The following is an 18,327-nucleotide window of genomic DNA, read 5'->3' as shown; positions in this document are numbered from 1 at the left end:
GCTCCCAGATCTTCAAAATGCATTAAACAGCATGAAGTACAATTTCCATTCCGCCAGCAGACTCCCTCGTTTGCTGCTTTAATAACTGCAAGATCACTTGTGCCAGTTCTGATGCAACCTGTTGTCCCGTCGATGCAGTGCAGATCCAATGCTTTTCACTTCTTTGCAAATATAATTTGCATTATTTTAAACTACTATCCAGTCTAACCATCCTGGTTCTATCCGGTATGTTTTTTCAAAATGCTGTGATAAAAAAGTGCTTGTACAAGGAGTGCTATAAATGAAAAAAATATAAATAGAATAAGTCTGGTCAGATTAAGTTAGGTTCAAAGGCATTCAGGTGATGGCTCAGCACTAACCACTCTTCAGAAACTTCCTTTGGATGCGTTCTCAGACCCTCTGTATGTCTGACAGCCCCTGACCTTCATATGACCCTGCCAGCTGGTGCTCCAGAAAAATGGTGTTTTATCCAAATCACCTCCTCAGCAGTCAGCACAGTCTGGAGATTGTCAGGGTTTGTCTTATCAAAGCATACATAGGAATTTGTGGTTTGAATTTAAGGCATAACGGAAGTCGATCTGAACCCAGTTGTTTAGTTTTTCAGAGGAGCTTAAGTGAAAACCGCTGTGAGAATTTGAGAAGTATGATGGTATGGGGGGGCAAAGCCTCTGAACTCTAAAATTTGACACTAAATTGTCTGAAAGAAACTCGATAAAGTAAAAACTGAGATGGAGATTGAGTAGAATAAAAGACTTCCGCTGTTGCCGTTTTTTTCAAGTTAAAATGTTTCAGAGCTTCAGAATTCCTCTCTGATGCCTCTTCTTTTTTCTTTGCTTTCCTCTGTTCAGATGTTCTGCCTCTGCAAAGACAGCGGCTGTCTGGATTGGTGGAGAGCTAAATTGCTTCATGCGGGCTCCGTCATGGCTCAGCTCTTTCTCAGATAATGAAATGACAATTAACAGGAAAGCTGCTCCCAGTCGCTCATTTGTTCACTTGCAAGTGGAGCAGCAGTGCTGGAAGGGGGTGGGGGCTGCAGGCAGGCCAGATTCTGGAGGGAGCCCAACAGTCATAACATCACATAGAACCGTGGAGCGGGATGTTGCAAATGCATGTAAAATAATACCTGTCTGAAGAAGTGCTGATGTAGTCCTTAAGCTGATCAGTGCTCTTAGGGCTGGTGAGGAGGGGACATCTGGTTCCCATGTGTGAAGCTCCTGCTGCTTCTGCAGTGCAGCAAAGGTCAGGATCTCCATATCACTTATGTTTTCTAGTTTATTCTTTTCATTATAGTTTAAAATGCACGCTCAAGACGCTGCTGGCCTGTGCAAAGTCACAGGAACTGAAAACACTCCAGCTGTGTTTATGACAGAAACACACCAAATAATTACAGTGAAAAAGATCCATCCAACCTGCAATGTTTTGTCACTTTTAGGGGAAAAATGTTGAACAGGAGACTTTGCCATTCCACATAAGATTCCATTGTTTGTTCTTTACATTTTAAAGTCTTCACTGAAAATTTTTACAGAAATTTCCTCAATGATCCATTCATGTTTAGGATGAAGGGTGGTGATGGACCATAAGTGAGAATTAAAACTAGACCCGCATTTTTTTCTCTTTAAACATCTTTTTATAAAGAAATTAAGACACATTTTGGAACAACAGCCATGGAGTAAATGCCTGCAAACTTTAATAAAACCAATAACCCCAATAACAGGAATCAATTCAAATATCATTTGGCCCTTGCGTCACTAAACAAAGTATTAAGAACATGTAGAAGTTTATGAGCATATATCAGCCTGTCCCTGCTGTGAGAAGCCTTACCTGGTCTCTTTAATTTTCCCATATTGCGCGGATGAAACTTGGTCATATAAATATAAGTGGAAAAAGCAATTAAAGTTGTGGTCTCAGATGAACCACATTAAAACCACGGAAGAAATAAATAAACCACGCAAAAAACGCATAAACCAATATAGAACATGAACAGTGCGTGATTAACGCACTGTGTATGTGCAATTCACTAGTGATTACTGTATCAATTACATAATTTGAACATGATTTGTGCGCCTCTCCCATGGGCCCACCACCTGTAGGAGACCTCAAAAGGTGCCGGTGCAATGTGGTTTGGGTGGCAGTCAAAGGCATGTGCCTCGGAGGCTTAAACGGAGGACTCCATTGTCCTCCTGGGAGACTCCAATGCCCACATGTGCAATCACATTAGCACCTGGAGGGACGTGATTGGTAGGAAAAGTCTGTCTGATCTAAACCAGAACTGTGTTTTGTTGTTGGACTTCTGTGCTCGTCATAGTTTGTCCATAACAAACACCATGTTTGAGTCCAGGGGTCTCATCAATACACGTGGCATCAGGACACCCTAAGCAGGAGGTCAGTGATTGACTTTGTAGTTGTTTCAGTTGACCTTCGACCATGTGCCTTGGACAATGTTGTAAAGAGAATCCGGTGGTGGACCCCGCTAGTAGGGGATGCCATCAAACTGAAGAAAGAGTCCTACCGAGCCTGGCTGTGGAACTCCAGAGGCAGCTGACAGGTACCAGCACTCTAAGCGAGCCGGACTCTTGCGCTGGTAAAAACTCGGTCCTGGGAGGAGTTTGGTGAGGCCATGGAAAAAGACTATTGGTTGGCTGCGAAGAGATTCTGGCAAACCGTTCGGCGCCTCAGTTCTTTCCAGGCACCGTTTTCAGTGCATGTTGACTTTGCTGTTGACTTTGAGTGGGGACATTGTCGGGCGGTGAAAAGAATACTTCGAGGATCTCGTCAATCCCACTGACATGCCTTCTTTTGAGGAAGCAGAGGAAGAGGACTTTAAGGTGAGGCTGTCCATCCCCCGGGCCACGGTCATTGAGGTAGTCAATGAGCTACTCGATGACAAGGCTCTGGGAGTGGATGAGGTCCGCCCTGAGTGCCTCAAGTCTGTGGATGCTGTGGGAGTGTCTTGGCTGACATGTCTCTTTAGCATCACATGGCAGGCGGGACCAATGGACTGGCAGACAGGGGTAGTGGTTCCCCTTTTCAAGAAGGGGGACCGGAGGGTGTTTTCCAACTACCTCAGCCTCCCTGGAAAAGTCTATGCCAGGGCACTGGAGAGGTGAGTCAAACCTCAGATCCAGGAACAACAGTGCGGTTTCAGCCCTGGTCGTGGAACAGTGGACCAGCTCTACACCCTCTTTAGGGTGCTGTCTGTTCATCTTTGCTTAGACGGCTGTCCCCGTGACCTGGTCCCAGATTAGCGGAAGAAGATGGATGTGCACCATATAAGAGATATGAAAGTTATACATCGGTAGTAATTGCGTGAACATTCCTTTAGACATACATGAGACAGTCGTAGAAAGCCACAAATTTGCCTATGCATCTTGCAACAATCATACACAATTGTGAATGGCTTGAATAATAATTGCATATAGTTTACATGAAATACACATAAACTGTGTAATTCTCAACCGAACGAAAAGTTTTGAACTGCTCAAAACCAAATTCACGTAAAGATCCATTGGCCGAAACCCCATGACAGACATTTGCGCACATCAACGAATGACAAACGCAACAAACAGACAGACAGGAGAACAAACAAAATCCTCATCTGAAAACAATGTGATTCTTGAATTGTTCCATCTGTTATAGCGCATTGCCTTTTAATGTATATCCAGTTATATTTATATCCCCTTCTTAAAAAGGGCCCCAAGTGCTCTACATTCACAGTCCCATTCACCCTTGCACACACACACCTACACACATTCAAACACTGATGCAGCTCAGTGTGGATGTAAAAATCACTGCACGACCCAACTTCTACTTAAACTGACCCTGATAACTAATATTCAGGACAAAAGGAAAACTGTCCAGCAGTCTGTTCAAAGTGTGGGGGTCATCAGGCCCAACATTTACTCAAAAAGGCGTTAGTAACAAGCGGATACCTGTGCTAGTTCCTAATATATTATTTTGTATAATTAAATGATACGTTTTTCTATACAAAACCTAAAATCCAGTTCAATCCAGTTCAGGTTTATTCTGTTGTTACAGTAGAAAAGAACAAAATAATAAGCAGGCCTGCAGGTTTAGCCAAAAAGAAGCTGGAGACAAATCAAAAGTACATTTGTGTCCTTCAGCTCTGCCATGAGCACTTTAGTGCGTCATTTTTCAATGTTGGTCATACCACAGGGCTGTCTGATGGAAAAAGCACATTTTATGCAGTAATAACAGAAAATATTCAGGACATTTTGCCAAGCAGAAAAAGCATTTTCAGCATTTTGCAGCATTTTCAGCATTTTGCAGCTGTTCAAGATAAAGCTCACGAAAAAAAAAAATTCTGACCTGCAGTTGTGTCAGTGGCTGCTGTACTGGTTTGGGACAGTGGTTTTGGGATGATCGTTTTTTCTTCTTGGTTTTAGCTTAAATTGTCATTTTTCTTTAGTTTTTAAGGTTTTGTTGCAGATTCAGTTATTGAACTAATATCCACTCTTTTTTAGGTACTTTTATGTCGTTTTTAATATTTTATTTTCCGTATTATTAATTTTTTGTTTAAGTGCTCTTTGGGAATTTTTTGTGATTTGTTCTGCTCATTCGGCAAGAATTGGGTTCTTAGCCACTATGTTTTTTTTTTTAAATCAACCCCAACCCACTTAAAAATATTCAGGTTGGCTCGTGTGACGCTAAAAAAAGCCAAAACAAAAACAATGCAATTTTTTTGAAAATGCTAAAGCCAACAACAACAAAGCCAGTCTGACATTTGCAACTCAGCATCGTTTTCTCCAGTAGTTCCTGCAGGAGTCCAGGCTTTATGCATCAACTATTCTATGTTTCAAGAGAGAAACAGGAAGCCAACCAAGAGGATTCCAGCATAATCAAACAACAACAGAAATGAACCAAAACAACTGCATTGATGCATGAAGAGACACATGAAATGGTATTGCTGTCGCTTTAAGGATGTGTAGAAGAAATTCCTTCCTCCTGAGACTGCTGACGTTTTGTGGCCTCAGTGCAGTATTGTAGAGTAGACATCTGTTCTCCTGAGGAACCATCAGTTCTTCAGTGGCCCTTTCTTCACTTGTACTACTGTGTTACACAGCATTACCAGCTTCTAATGCAGGAATTTTTTAGTTGTTTTTTTTATGCCATGGAAAGAGAGCTCAAAAGAAGAACTCTACAGCTGGATTGGCTTTGATTCATCAGAGAACTCGTAACATGACGTGGATGCTGTACATCCACAGCACAGCTGTGCAGCTGCAGCTTTCCATCTTTCACATTGCAGTCAAAGGAAAGCTGCTGAACTACTAACTTCATTCACTCTGAAGCTTCCAACTCTGTAATAATGAAACATTGCTTCTTTAGAACTTTCAAACTTCTCTGAATCAGGTAAATTGAGTATTTTTCAATCATCTCCACAGCATGTTTTTACTCTTTGCTCTGCGGGCCTCATCTGCTGCCCTGGAGGTAAACCCATGTCCTGCGTCATCAGTGAGATGATCAGGAGCAGCAATGCCTGAAGACGTTTTTCATCTGATACTACTTATGGCTTTTTACTGAAAATGACTTGTTGCATTTCACTTTTGTATTTTACCCCTTTTTTTAAAGAGGAAATTACAGCTGAAATTAAAAACATCTTTTCAACGGCAGCCTGGCCTAGATTAGTTTTATACAAACTTTGCTGTAAGATCTCTGTAACAATAAGAACTAGTTACACCACAGTATATGTAGCCAAATAAATAGAAGTGCAGTTTAAGATATGGGCCTTATTTTTTCTCAATTGGGATTTAAAGCATCTAGTGTGGCAAACTCAGTCAGTTGCCAGCGTGTTTGTATCATATTTCACGAATAGGGTGTAAAATGGACAAAGGGAACAAAGAAAAACAAACATTCTAGTTAACCAAGCACATAATGGAGTTCCTCACGTTATAGAAGTCTGAATATTGCTTCATATCTAAAATGCTTTGGATGACCCAAGCTGGCCACTTCAACCAGAAGTATAATACAGTGGTGTGTCAACACTTTACTTAGATACATAATAAACAGTGTCAAGCATTAGATGGCAATGTGTTTGTGCAAAGATACCTGTAATCCAGCAGACAAATACAAGTTAAAACTACAAAAGAAAAGCTATCAAACCCCTACTTACTTGCATTTAGTTCAAGCCTAAAACAAAAAAAAGAGACAAAAATAAAAGAAAGACTGACTAAAACTAGTCCATGGCAGATACTAACCGGCATCATCAACATAGAAATGGATTAGCATGAGAGCGGTTTAGACCTAAATCCAGGTGTTAGTAATAACAGGAAGGGACCTAGTACTGATCCGTTTTGTGGACACTGTATCCCAGTCTTTCTAATGTCAGAATAGCAGTATTTTTCTTTTAATAACGGCCACTCGACAAGAAACAGCCCAAACTGCAGAAGATTTCACTATAGAGGAAACTGTCAACAATTTTAACAAATATTGATCCATGTGTTTTTTCATATATATATTCTAACTTTCTCACTGACATAGACTCTGAAAGACCAATTTGATTTAATTTCTTTCTTAATTAAAACAACATAAAATTAAATTCGGTTAGTGACGAAAAATTAATTTATTTTTAGTGCACCATCTATGGGGAGACACCAAAGTTACAGAGATAATAAAACATCAGTTAGGCTTATCAATATAATTTATTCCAGTTAGGGGGCCAGATTAAACAGTTTAGCGGACCGCATAGTTTGCCGAACGCTGTCCTAGACAGTCTGCCAGTCCATTGTGCAGCTTCTCAGAGACCAGAGACAGACAACAACACGCCCGCATTCACACTCAAGGGAGGATTTAAAATCCACAGTTAACCTACTACACATGTTTTTCTTAATGTGGAAGCCAGCCTAGCACCCAGCAGGGATTCTTGCCATGCGGCAAGAGTACTGGCCACAACACCACCGTGCAGCCTTTCTGAGGCAGTTAATGACCATTGTGTTTCCTGGAACAGGTGTCTGACAAGTCAGACCAGAGGTCATCACTTTTATTTACCCACTCATTATTTACTCACTTTTATTTTATTTTATTTTTGCTTCAGTTTTTATCATTTTTTTCTGATGGTTTCTGTTTTAATTCCAGGGCCCTGAGGTCTGCTAACATTTAGTGGTTCCTAACCATTGCCGCAGTCATCGCTCCAGCTCCGGCACAAACAACAAGCACACTCAAAAGCTTTTAAAAATAGAAAATAAAGCTAAAATGTAAAAACAGTCCTTGAAACAAAGTCTGCCTTAAAAAGAAACATTGAGCAGGAATAGTATTTTTCATTAAAGGATCACTTTTACATCAAACAGAAATCCTTTTCCTAAATGTACTTAAAGGCAAAATACAGCTGAACAGAAATGGAAGCAATGTTTAAAATAAAAGTATATATTTGATGAAGACAGAGACTAGAGATAATTTATTATTTAGCAGAGCCGGGGGCCTCCACAGCACCAAGCCACATGGAGCTCTGATAGTCCATGACAGAATGGAGAATACGCACATATTTTCTTGAGAAGGAAGAACCAAAGCAGGCCCTTGGGCACCTCATAACATGTCTCTCCAATATGTGCTGTGGAGTGGAAATTTTAGCCACCCGAAACACCAGAGAGAGAGAAAAAAGAAGAAGAAAAAAAAACGTTCCGTTTGATTCCTGGCAAGAATTGCTGTCCAATAATGTATTTTACACTCTAAGTCAATGCACATCTCCAATGGAATTGCTAATTTATAACTATTATCTCAGTGGGAGAGACAGACTCATGTAATATGAATCATACACATAGTTTTCTGTTTTTATAAGACTCCCGGCAAGCATTTCATGTTTACTCTCTCTAAATGCAATTCATTTAACTGAAGGCAAAGGCTGGTAAACTATGACATGATATTACATCATCTCTACTGTTGGTATGTGCGTGTGTGTGTGTGTGTGTGTGTGTGTGCGTGTGCGTGCGTGTGTGTTCACTGCGTAATATAGTTAGGAAAGTTCCTGCATGGCTGATCAAGCTAATCTTCCTCTCAGTCTATTACAACACGGAGGCTCATTTCAAAAGGGGGAGATTAAACCAACAGCACAAGCAGAGTGAGTAGAAAACTGTGGAGCTGTTGACTCTGGTTACCTGATACTGGTTGGCCTTGGAAAGCTCCTGGTTGGCCAGTTCCACATTGGATGAAGCCGTCTGGATATAATCTTCAATACTGTCTGAAGAAAAACACACAGAGTCCCTTTTTCAAAAATGTGGGTCCATATTCTTCCTGCTCATTTGCTCTTGGTACTTAAATGCAGTAAAGTAAAAAGTTAGAGGGCAGTTAAGGCACGGCAGGTAAACAAAAAGAGAGGCTTTATCCAATGTAGCTGAGTTGGTAAAGTAGCGGTCCCTCCATTTTCTGAGACATGTCTTTTTTCTGTTTCCCTTGTTCTGAATGAACATCGTGGGCCGTTGAAGGCAGCCAGGAGAAACCCTTAATGGCAGACATGTATTCTTGTTGTGCCCCCAAAAACCAGCTTTTGTTTCTGTTTTGTTTTTTTCAGCACATCTCCCACGCACTGCTGACATACAACAGGCGGGCACCTGACTGGCCCCTGCGACCACTACCCCCAAGAAGGCCCCCAAAAACCATGTTAATGCAAGAGGACCCAGCTGCAGAAAGAAATAGCAGATGGAGCACCACTCCACGCCAGAAGCAGAAGTCTGTTTTCTCTAAAAACTGAAGTTGTAAGTCCAGTCCAAGTTTACAGACTGTTATGTCATTTGCTTCAGACAGATCGATCTGGTTGGAAAAATCAATTCATCTAATAATCGTTACACCTCTACTTCTCGTGAGAAGAGGGTGCTGACACCACGGTGAAGCTCCGAGCCAATAGGTAGGAATAAATGGTTACGTTTTTCAATGACCATTATTTTCTTTTTAATTTTTGTGTGTGTGTTTTTTTATTATTGTTTTTAACCCAGCACATTAAGACAACACAGCTGGTGGGAAATGTTGTCACACGCCTCGAGTTTTAATGTTAAGACGATGTACAGATGTGAACTGAGGTCCTGCAGCAGTCCAGCAGCAGTGAGATAAGGGCGTCAGATGTGACGCGTCAAGAGATAAAAAATCTGAACTCTGGTGAGGTTGACGCAACACGTCAATCAATCAGGGACTCAGCTTTAGGCACATAATGTTTTCAGAGTCATGATCAGTGGGTTGAAAACAAATCCAAAATGGCTGATGGATGCAAGGGTTCTCATCCTGAACTTCCCCCCTATTTTCTTAACCTGGTGGGGCCGCAGGGTTGCTGGAGACTGTCCGTGCTACTGTTGGGTGAAGGCGGGATACACCCCGAACAGGTCCCTACACTGGGCGGGCAGCAGAAATGACTGTGGGAAGGCAGCCAGCTCGGGCAAAGAAAAAGATCTGCAAAAAAAACATTATGCCCAGCTCCAATTGTGATGCCAAAAAGAGTGATGAAAGGCCAGTAAACAGTAACTTCTGATAAAACATAAGTCAAACCTCAAGGTTTACTGTAGATCATCTTCAACAGAGTCCAAAGAAACCCTTTGAACGTAAACACATTGTGATTGGAATTGTGTTATAAATGTCTTTCTGGATGCATCTCCCTGGTAAAACAATCTTCATGACTGTGTCTTCCGACTGCTTGGTTTAATATAGTCTGCTTTTATTAATGTGCTAGTGTCAATTAGACATAAAAGCACAGATCCATCCTTGCACTGCCATTTATTTCTATGAATTAGCTTCTTTTTTTTTTCTTTTCTTTTTTTTTACAGACAATGCAATATTATTCAAATCTACCACAATGCAAAAAGGACTAGCTCAAAAAAGCCCATAAGCAATTTCGGGGCACCTATAGGAAAAGGTCCATTACCACCTGACTCTGTAATGATAAGATCAGACATCTACAATGGGATAATGAACTCTGCTCTGGATCTTCTATTATGTCTTTGCTACCTTATTTGACAGAAAGCACACTGCGTTCCTCTGCCTTCACTTTGAGAAACATCATATCAACAGATGTGTGCATGTAAATGAAGACCAACTATAAATGTCTGAGTACTCTAATATGAGTTATGCAACAAATATGCTGGAATGTGAGGCATTTTGTTGCAGGCCATAAGATGTCTGGAATGTGTTTACAAGGACGTGTTGTGCTCCGCTCACCAGGGAGCACTTTATAAAATTTTACAATACTAATTTAAGATGTTTATTAATTGCTTCAAGAACATAAATTATCTCTGGGTTTAAATAAAAGTTTGTAATTCAGCTTGAATAGAATTCTTTAATAAGTGTTTTGGCCAAAAAACTGAAAGGAACAAGAGCAGATTTTCAAGTGTAGCTGTAACCTTCACCTCTCTAAATGTTAACCATTCCAATTAGGACAAAGAGATCTGAGGGTAAAAATATTTGAAAATAAAAGGGGTATTTCATTTCTGCAGGACTTGACTACAGCAGGCAGCCCTAAAGGGTATTTAAAGGGCAACTGCATTAGCCTGATTGAAAGGAAGAGACAAAAAGACGGCAGGTAAGAGAAAAGAAGCAATTAGCACAAGTTGTGCATCCTGGTTCTTTGTTGGAGCAAAACGAATCAGAAATATTAACTGAACACACAACACCTTTACTACATAATGAGTGAAAACAGGTGTGGGAACTCTACTGTTCCTACAAACTACAGCTGACGCTATGACTATTATTCAAATTCCATAAAGGTAATCAGCATGAATCTATTCCATTCACGTTTGCTTCAACTTTTTACTGCAATCTTACATGAAGGTGCTACAAAAAAAAAAGATTATCGAGCGAATATATGCAGCAGATTGCAAAATGAATGGCTGAAATGTATTAAAACTTCACCTAAAAGACAAAATCTAAATGTGGCACAAAAGTACAGAAAATGAATGCAGTCCAGTCATAAGGGTAATTAAACAGCTAGATGATTGGCAAATGGTGTGTTAATGTGGCATCGGGGAAAGCAGGACCAAAGGACCCGCACAAGCAGACACATATACAAACACACACACACACATATGTGCATTCTTACCCACTGAGGCTCCTTGTTCATGCACCAAGCTGGCGAGGTCCTTCATGATCTGACTCACATCCAACATGTCTCTCTGTAGACCAAAAAAAAAATCAATCAAACAAAAATCTTCATTCTCAGCGTCATGTTATGTATAACAAATGCATGACGCAAATAATTATAAAAATAATGCATTTCTGTAAATGGCAACAAATTAAATTTAGTTGTGGTCAGTTATGTTATAAAGTTTTAATTCACAATCAAAGGCGCCACACATAAAGTAAAAAAACAATCACATCAGAGCCCTTTATTTGGATTCACAATCAGTGTTCCCTCATCACTCTGACCCAACAGTTGATCTTAGAGAGATGAAGACAACCAACCATGCTGTCACTCAGGTTATTAGAGAAACAATGCCTTTTTACCTCCAAACTAAATGCTATTACAGTTCCTTCCATAAACTCCGATTTTCTCCACAAACAGCTTGACTTAAGCCCACGGTACTCTAAACAGAGCTAGTACATGGAGTGTAGTGAGAGACGGATTGTGGGTAATACAGGCCAATGGGGCGGGAGCGTGGGAGAAGGGCTGTTCTCAGCACAAGGAAACTGACCTCCTCCTGACATCCTAAACCATCTTTTCTTTTTATTGATCCTTTTAATTTAGATCTTTATGAAGTATCTTTGAAATCATTAAACTACAAAACCAGGTTATCTGGAAACAGAAACTATTTCCAAATATGCTCAGTGGACCTTTAATTGAAACTTTGATGGGTTTAGATCCGTCTCAGAATTTTATTACATCAAAGGGAAAATAAATCTGTATAAGTTCAATTGTTTTTTTTTTTTTAATCTGGACACCGAGGACACTTATGCACTTTTGGCTGATTGGAGGAAACTCCACAATGTTTCCGCTCACAGTTATATTAACGGCATAGCTTGAAGTTCTTTGTGTCTATCTCCTGTTCACAGGTGCCCTACTCCTCCATTATGTCGCTGTAAAAATCCCAGCTGCTTTGTGTTGCCTGAACCCCTGGGCCATCCATCACATGAAGCTGAGACTGCTGTAGAAGCTGGCAGGCGTTCTGTTAGCTGGCAGAAAACATTTGAGCACAGCCAAAATGGCTTCTAGCTAACGATAAGGCTAAAATATTTTTTGACATGTCGATCAGGTCATAATGGAATAACACGTTTATTTTACCCACAAGGCCCCTGGCTATCAGGGCTCCTTCACACACACACAAACACACGCACACACACACACAAATAAACAAACATAAACACTCATGCTTACAAACAGTCACACAGACAATCATAAATTCAAGCACACACACAAATACACACACACAGTCTCGTACAGACACACAAGACAAATAAAAACACACATACAAATAATCCAAAAACAAACAAATGAAAACAAAAAAACACAGCAAAGGGGAACAAACATACATAAACACACTTGCACTGACACATACACAGATCCTCATCCAGGAGGATACAATGTTGCTATGGTTTCAGCACCAGGCCCAAAGATTCTTGTCCAGTTTTTACAACAGATGTCTAAAAGATGTTCTGACTGAGGAAAGCACATCAGAGATGGTTCTGCATGGGTTCCCCACCCAGAACCTTAGGTATAAAGGTGTAGATGCCCCTGCATGATGTTTTAATGAATGTGATAACATGGTATCTTAACACATTGTAACAAACGATTTTCCACCCATTCAACCCTTAAATGAAATGCACTGAAAAAAGGGATGAACTTTTGCCTCAAAACATTAAATGAATGCAAAGTTCATTCCAAAAAACCCACCTGAGAATTTAAAGTTAGAGCCCCAGCAAGATCGGGTAATCGTTCCAGCCAATTCTCAATGATTCATTTTTACATGCTGATGTTTAAGATATCCTTTTATCTACAGCAACTCGTACAATAGTTCATGAGAAATTCTCTTTTTTTCTATAAACTTTTACTGAAACTCAAGTAAAACAGGTAGAATGTTTTTATTTTAAATTGGCACAGCAACTTTTAAGGTCTCTTTTAGTTTATTTTCATTATTTCTATTTTGATCTGAAATGAAGATTCCCGTGGCTAACATAACCATACAGTTAATCTCAATTTGTCATTATAGATTGTTGGTTGGTGCCTTGAAATCTCTCGGACCAGTTCTGCTTTCAATATTGTGTTGCTTAACTGTATATTAGGCTTAAGCTCTTTTTATGTATCTTACTTGGTGAAGAAGAGTCTAAATATGTTAAAAAAATTTAAATAAATATAAATATTTTAAAAAAAATAAACATTTTTGAAAAATGTGGGATAAATGTTTGCAAACATCTTCACATCTTTCTGGCTTTATTAGTAGAGACTTAAACATTCTACTTTTATACAGTTATTAAGTGATTAAAATAAATGTTGTATATAATATTTTCAATAAAAATATAATTTAACTAATTTAATAAAATTTTGGGTTATTTAAGGTTAAGACCTATGAGGCTGTGTAGTGGACTTCAGATTTTGAGATTTTGTGTTTTTCACATTGATTGTATCCGATTGATTTTATTGTACTTTTTATTATTGTTGGTTCTTTATTTTTGTAATGTTCATCTCATTTGGACCTTGAGTTCATAATAAACTATTCATTTATTGCATAAGAGAACTAGACACAGTGAGTGTGACGTCCGGCTCCAGCAAATGAAGCCAATTCAGTTGCCATTTTTCCACCACCATTTGGAGCCAGACAAAGTTAGCCAGCAGTGATTGGTCCGAGTCGGTCCAAATCAACAGCTGTATGGCAACTACTGTCACTAAACAGGAATGAGCTTGTTGGAAGTCCACACCCCTTCTATTGAAAGCGGACGTGGGGGAATCTCAAGCATTTTTAATGTTCAATGCTGGGGTTAGTGGGAACCACATGCTTTTACTGAGGCTTCTAATTGGTCAGTTAATAACTTAATAGCTTGTGATAAAGAAAAAACTATCATGGAAAAAAAACAGGATTATCAAGGACATGTTAAAAAATGCATCAGCAACAGCTGTTTATTGTTACAGCCCGTGGATAATTCCTATTTAGAAGACCGTGGTAGTTGTGTGTGTGTGTGTGTGTGTGGGGGGGGGGGGGGGGGGGGTCGCTGAGTCCAGTACCCTTATACAGTTAATCTTCTTTGAGAAACTCTGCAGCAGCAGTGAGGCCCGGCAGAAAAGCAGAGTACTGAGTACTTTTAATCAATAAAACAAACACGTTTTTGAGCTTCAATTCCTGGAGTAATCAAAGTTTGCGTTTGAAACCAAAAACCTGTATGGGTAAAGGGGACTGTAGCACTTTGGGCGTTCTAAGAAGGTAGTAAAGCACCATATAAGTATACACCATTTATCATTTTAAAGCAAACACTTTACTATTCCACTGCTCATGTGTCTTGCTCAGCAAATCCATCAATTTTACAAACATGTTAGATACTTTTCAGTGTCACAGGGTTGCTGGAGCCTATCCCAGCTACTGTCAGGCGAAGGCGGACTAAAGCCTGGGAAGGTCAGCAATGTCTTACAGGGCGTCATGCAGATTGGATTTTCTAGTTATATTCATGAAACATAGAGTTGGGTCATCTCTACTCATTCTAGTAGTTTTATGTTCTTACTGATGAAGGAGATGTTTTTCATTTCCGAACATCAGAAAGTTGCAACAATCATACTTGTTCTCCTGAATTTGTTCCTGACATGTTAGCATCCGGTTTTCTTAAGGGGTCTTACATGGCTCTTTTCAACTGAACACATATATTCACTTTTATTCAATACAGCTGAGAAGCAGCTTGGTTAGTTCAGTTAAGTTTTGTATTCTTTTGAAGTTAGCCTGGTTAGCCTGCTCACACAAATGGTGCCAAATGATCTGATGAATCATGTTCAAACCCGGGTGGCACAACAGAATTTAGCATGTTCACCTTACTTATCAGGTGTAACGGCTGGACTGATGAGAACCCAGGTCCAGGTGAGACTGAAGAATCCACTAAGTAGTAATTTATGAAATATCAAAAAAACACCTCACAAGAGGGAAAAACTGCAGAGACAAAAAGACTAACAAAGGCAAAGCAAAGTCCAAAAACTAACCAAAAGTCAAGCAGACGTCAGTGTCAGCTGAGGATGAAAGGCTACAGAACTAACAGAGATGCACCAACACTGAGGACTGAAAGACTGCCATTCAAATAGCCTTGGTTACAAACTCCTCCACACAGCCACATGTAGGGGAGGGAGGAAACATCCAGGAGGTGTGACAGCTGACCTGCAAAGCACGCAGAGGCAGTTAAAATCAAGAAGAAAACACCAATCAGGTTCAGTAGCACTGACAGGAATATGACCTCAAATCCTCCTCTCCATTTTCCTGGCAGTCCCGTTGTAAAGACTAATTAAACAACAATCAAAGAAGGGATTTGGTCTCACTGTAAATAACCTTCATCATAGCAGTCTGTCACTGAGAGAGCTCCAAGTAGCATGAATCATCAATATTCAAAAACTATTGACACAAAGGAAGGGTGATTACTATTTCAGGGGATATGCTTTATTCAAACAACCAGCAATCAGAACAACTCAAAAATACTATGTGGTGTTAAATTGTGGAACAACCTTGAGATGAATGTAAAGTAATGCCGAGACATTTATACATTTTAAAAGAAAAAGTTACTGTCAACACATGAGATATAAGGAAAGAGACCATGAAACAAGTAAAGGAATAATTTTGATATTCAGGTAATGTGTAATTATATATAAGCAATTTGAACTGATTATGAGATCATCTTATTATGCATTTGTATGGAATTGTATGATTAATAATAACAACGTTGGACTCTTATGTTCTAAGCCATAAATATTCAATTTAAGTAAGGTAATAGGGGTGGGGGAAGAATAATAATATATTTTTCTTTCTCCCACTCTTTTTTGAGCTATGTCAATCCATATGTATCATCTATGCATTATATATGTTTGGAGCAGGTCTTGAAAGAGGCCATGGATTTTCATCACGAAAAACGACTAAAATCGGATGGGTCATTTCGACTGAAAATCTACGCTCACTTTTGTTTAATACAGTTAACAAACAACTTGGTCATTGGAACCAGTTTTTTTATTTCAAGTCCCTACACTCAAACTCAATGCTGTTTTTATTTTACTTCACGGTGGGATAAAATTCAAAGAAGTTGAAAGACCAAAACACAAAACTAACATACAAAATTAACATTCTTTACTGGCATTGAAAAAACAACAGCTTCCTCTGTTTTTTCCAATTCCAATACAGTCTTACCCTGCTATAGCGCTTCACCTACCACGGTCCTGTTGTTTCACAGATTTTTTGCATGTTTTTTTTTTTTTTACAGCTTAATGTGTTCTGTATCCTGATTGGCTGTTGACCTGTCAAATGATCTCCTCTGTGCGGTATGTCCTGTACAAAAAGCGTTCAGTTTTCCAATTCTACAAAAATCTTTGAACAGGATCAAATCTTGTCTGTTTCCCTAAACTCGCAAGCAAATCTTTGTATTCATTCTACAATATCCCACTTATTTTTGAACTTTAAAGTTTAAGAAAGAGAAAATTGTGTAAATGTTAATTCTGACTGAGAAAAGAGTTTATAGTGCGTAGTGAGGGGTTTTACAGAAATGTGTACCTATTACAGCAAATTTGAATCTATTGCAAGTTATTTTTAGACGTAACTCCTGTGAAAAACAAGGGAAACCTGTGGACCTACTTCCGCAACTACAGTGTTTCCAGGACCCTCGTTTACATTGTTTTCAGATTATGTTGCACTTATTTCTGACACGTTAACAATCTTCCAGTTATGGAAAGTTAAAAGCATAGATTTGCTTTGCAGGTTCTCAACAACATCGGTCATCAAACTTTCATACGGAACACCACTAAAAAATCAAACACGTTAATGACATCCACACCACATAAACTGGCCAAACTGAGCAACAGAAGACAGAAAAGAGCTGGAAAATAATTATGAGGTACACAACAAAGAGACATAAAATTCTAAACAAAAACTACAAAGGGAACGTAGTTGCAGGTTTTATTCAGGGATGTTACTGCCTTCAGCGAGAGGTGAAGTCGAAAAACATCTGTCTACAAGCTGTTAGTTGATGAGACAGAAGGGATGATTTGCTGTGTGGAAAAGAATGTTTTTTATTGGAGCAGTGATCAAGATTCACACATGCAAACTGTATTACAGCATCAAAGAACTTCTTCCTCTTTGTCTTTTCACAGCTCTAGGAGTCACCACAGTGAATCAACAGCATCCATCTAACCCTCTGCGCTGCATCCTCTTGACTCCTCCTCCTCTACGTCCATGAACCTCTTCTTTGGTCTTCCTCTATTTCCTGGTAGGTCCAACCACAGCTTCCTTTCACCAACATCTTCAGTATTCCTCCTCTTATTGTGTCCAAACATCTCCATCTCCTTCTCTGCATTGATCTCCAGAACATTTACTATGATCTGTTCCTCTGATGGATTTATTCCTGATGCAGCCTGGTCTCTCCCAAAGAGAACCTCAACATCTTCATCTCTGCTGCCTCTCTATCTCCTGGCTCTGTATCACAGTCTAAACCAACACACCCATGCTACCCACACCCACATGTCTGTGAATGTGATACAATCTGTTGTTTTTTCCTCCCTCTTTTGATTTCTGTGCAGGTTGGTTGTGGCTCAACCCGAAGAGTCTCCATCCGTTAACCTATAGTCCTCCGTGCAGTGCGCACAGCTGGCTGCACATTAAGTAGATTTTTTTCAGCACTGTTTAAATGTCTTAGTTTAGTTTCAGTCCTTATTTATAAAGTCCTTGACCGTGTTTTTTTCCCCCAGCTGGAGTGGGGTCCTTTGTCATTACATTATAAAATCCTTTGTGACTTTGCGCGATCTATCCACCGTCAAGGTCATCCTGACGTGGTGAGGCTTGATTCCACCACTATGGTCCTCCCCTCTAGAACAGCCTGTAAAACAACCTTGGGCCTCTGTGAAGATTTGTTTGAAGGAAGAGCCTCAAGAACCATCTTTTTTAACACAGTTTTTAGATGATCTTACCTGGTTACTGTTTTTTTATGTATTTGATCCAATCATTTATTTATTTACTACATATTTTATACACTAAAGTCACTTTATGTATTACATTTTAACTTTCTTATTGTGATTTTTAGCTCCATGGTTTCCTCATGGGGATCCTTTGTGCCAGGGCTTGCCGGCAGTGAGAACTGTTACATGGCTTAACACAAACATAATTTTTGCACTTGAATGACACAAAACTGCTGCTTTGGTGTAAATTGGGGGTTCATCTAAATCCAAACCATCAGTGACTGATG

At 39.6% G+C, this 18,327-nt stretch overlaps 1 protein-coding gene across 1 annotated transcript in view; it reads right to left on the bottom strand.

Moving 5' to 3' along the window:
- tsnare1 (T-SNARE Domain Containing 1) overlaps positions 1-18,327 on the bottom strand; it is a 182,439-nt gene that overhangs the window by 28,429 nt on the left and 135,683 nt on the right. The window contains exons 10-11 of the mRNA XM_011484938.3: positions 11,027-11,099; positions 8,106-8,188 (exon numbers count right to left, since the gene is read on the bottom strand). Of these exons, the coding sequence (XP_011483240.1) occupies positions 8,106-8,188; positions 11,027-11,099 (156 nt within the window). The remainder of the gene's footprint in view (positions 1-8,105; positions 8,189-11,026; positions 11,100-18,327) is intronic.

The sequence above is a fragment of the Oryzias latipes genome, chromosome 16 (genome assembly GCF_053564925.1).
Source record: "Oryzias latipes strain Hd-rR chromosome 16, Olatipes_Hd-rR_3.1".
In the NCBI taxonomy this organism is placed as follows: Eukaryota; Metazoa; Chordata; class Actinopteri; order Beloniformes; family Adrianichthyidae; genus Oryzias; species Oryzias latipes.
Note: the sequence above shows the minus strand (reverse complement) of the source record. Positions and strands in the feature narration are given on the sequence as shown.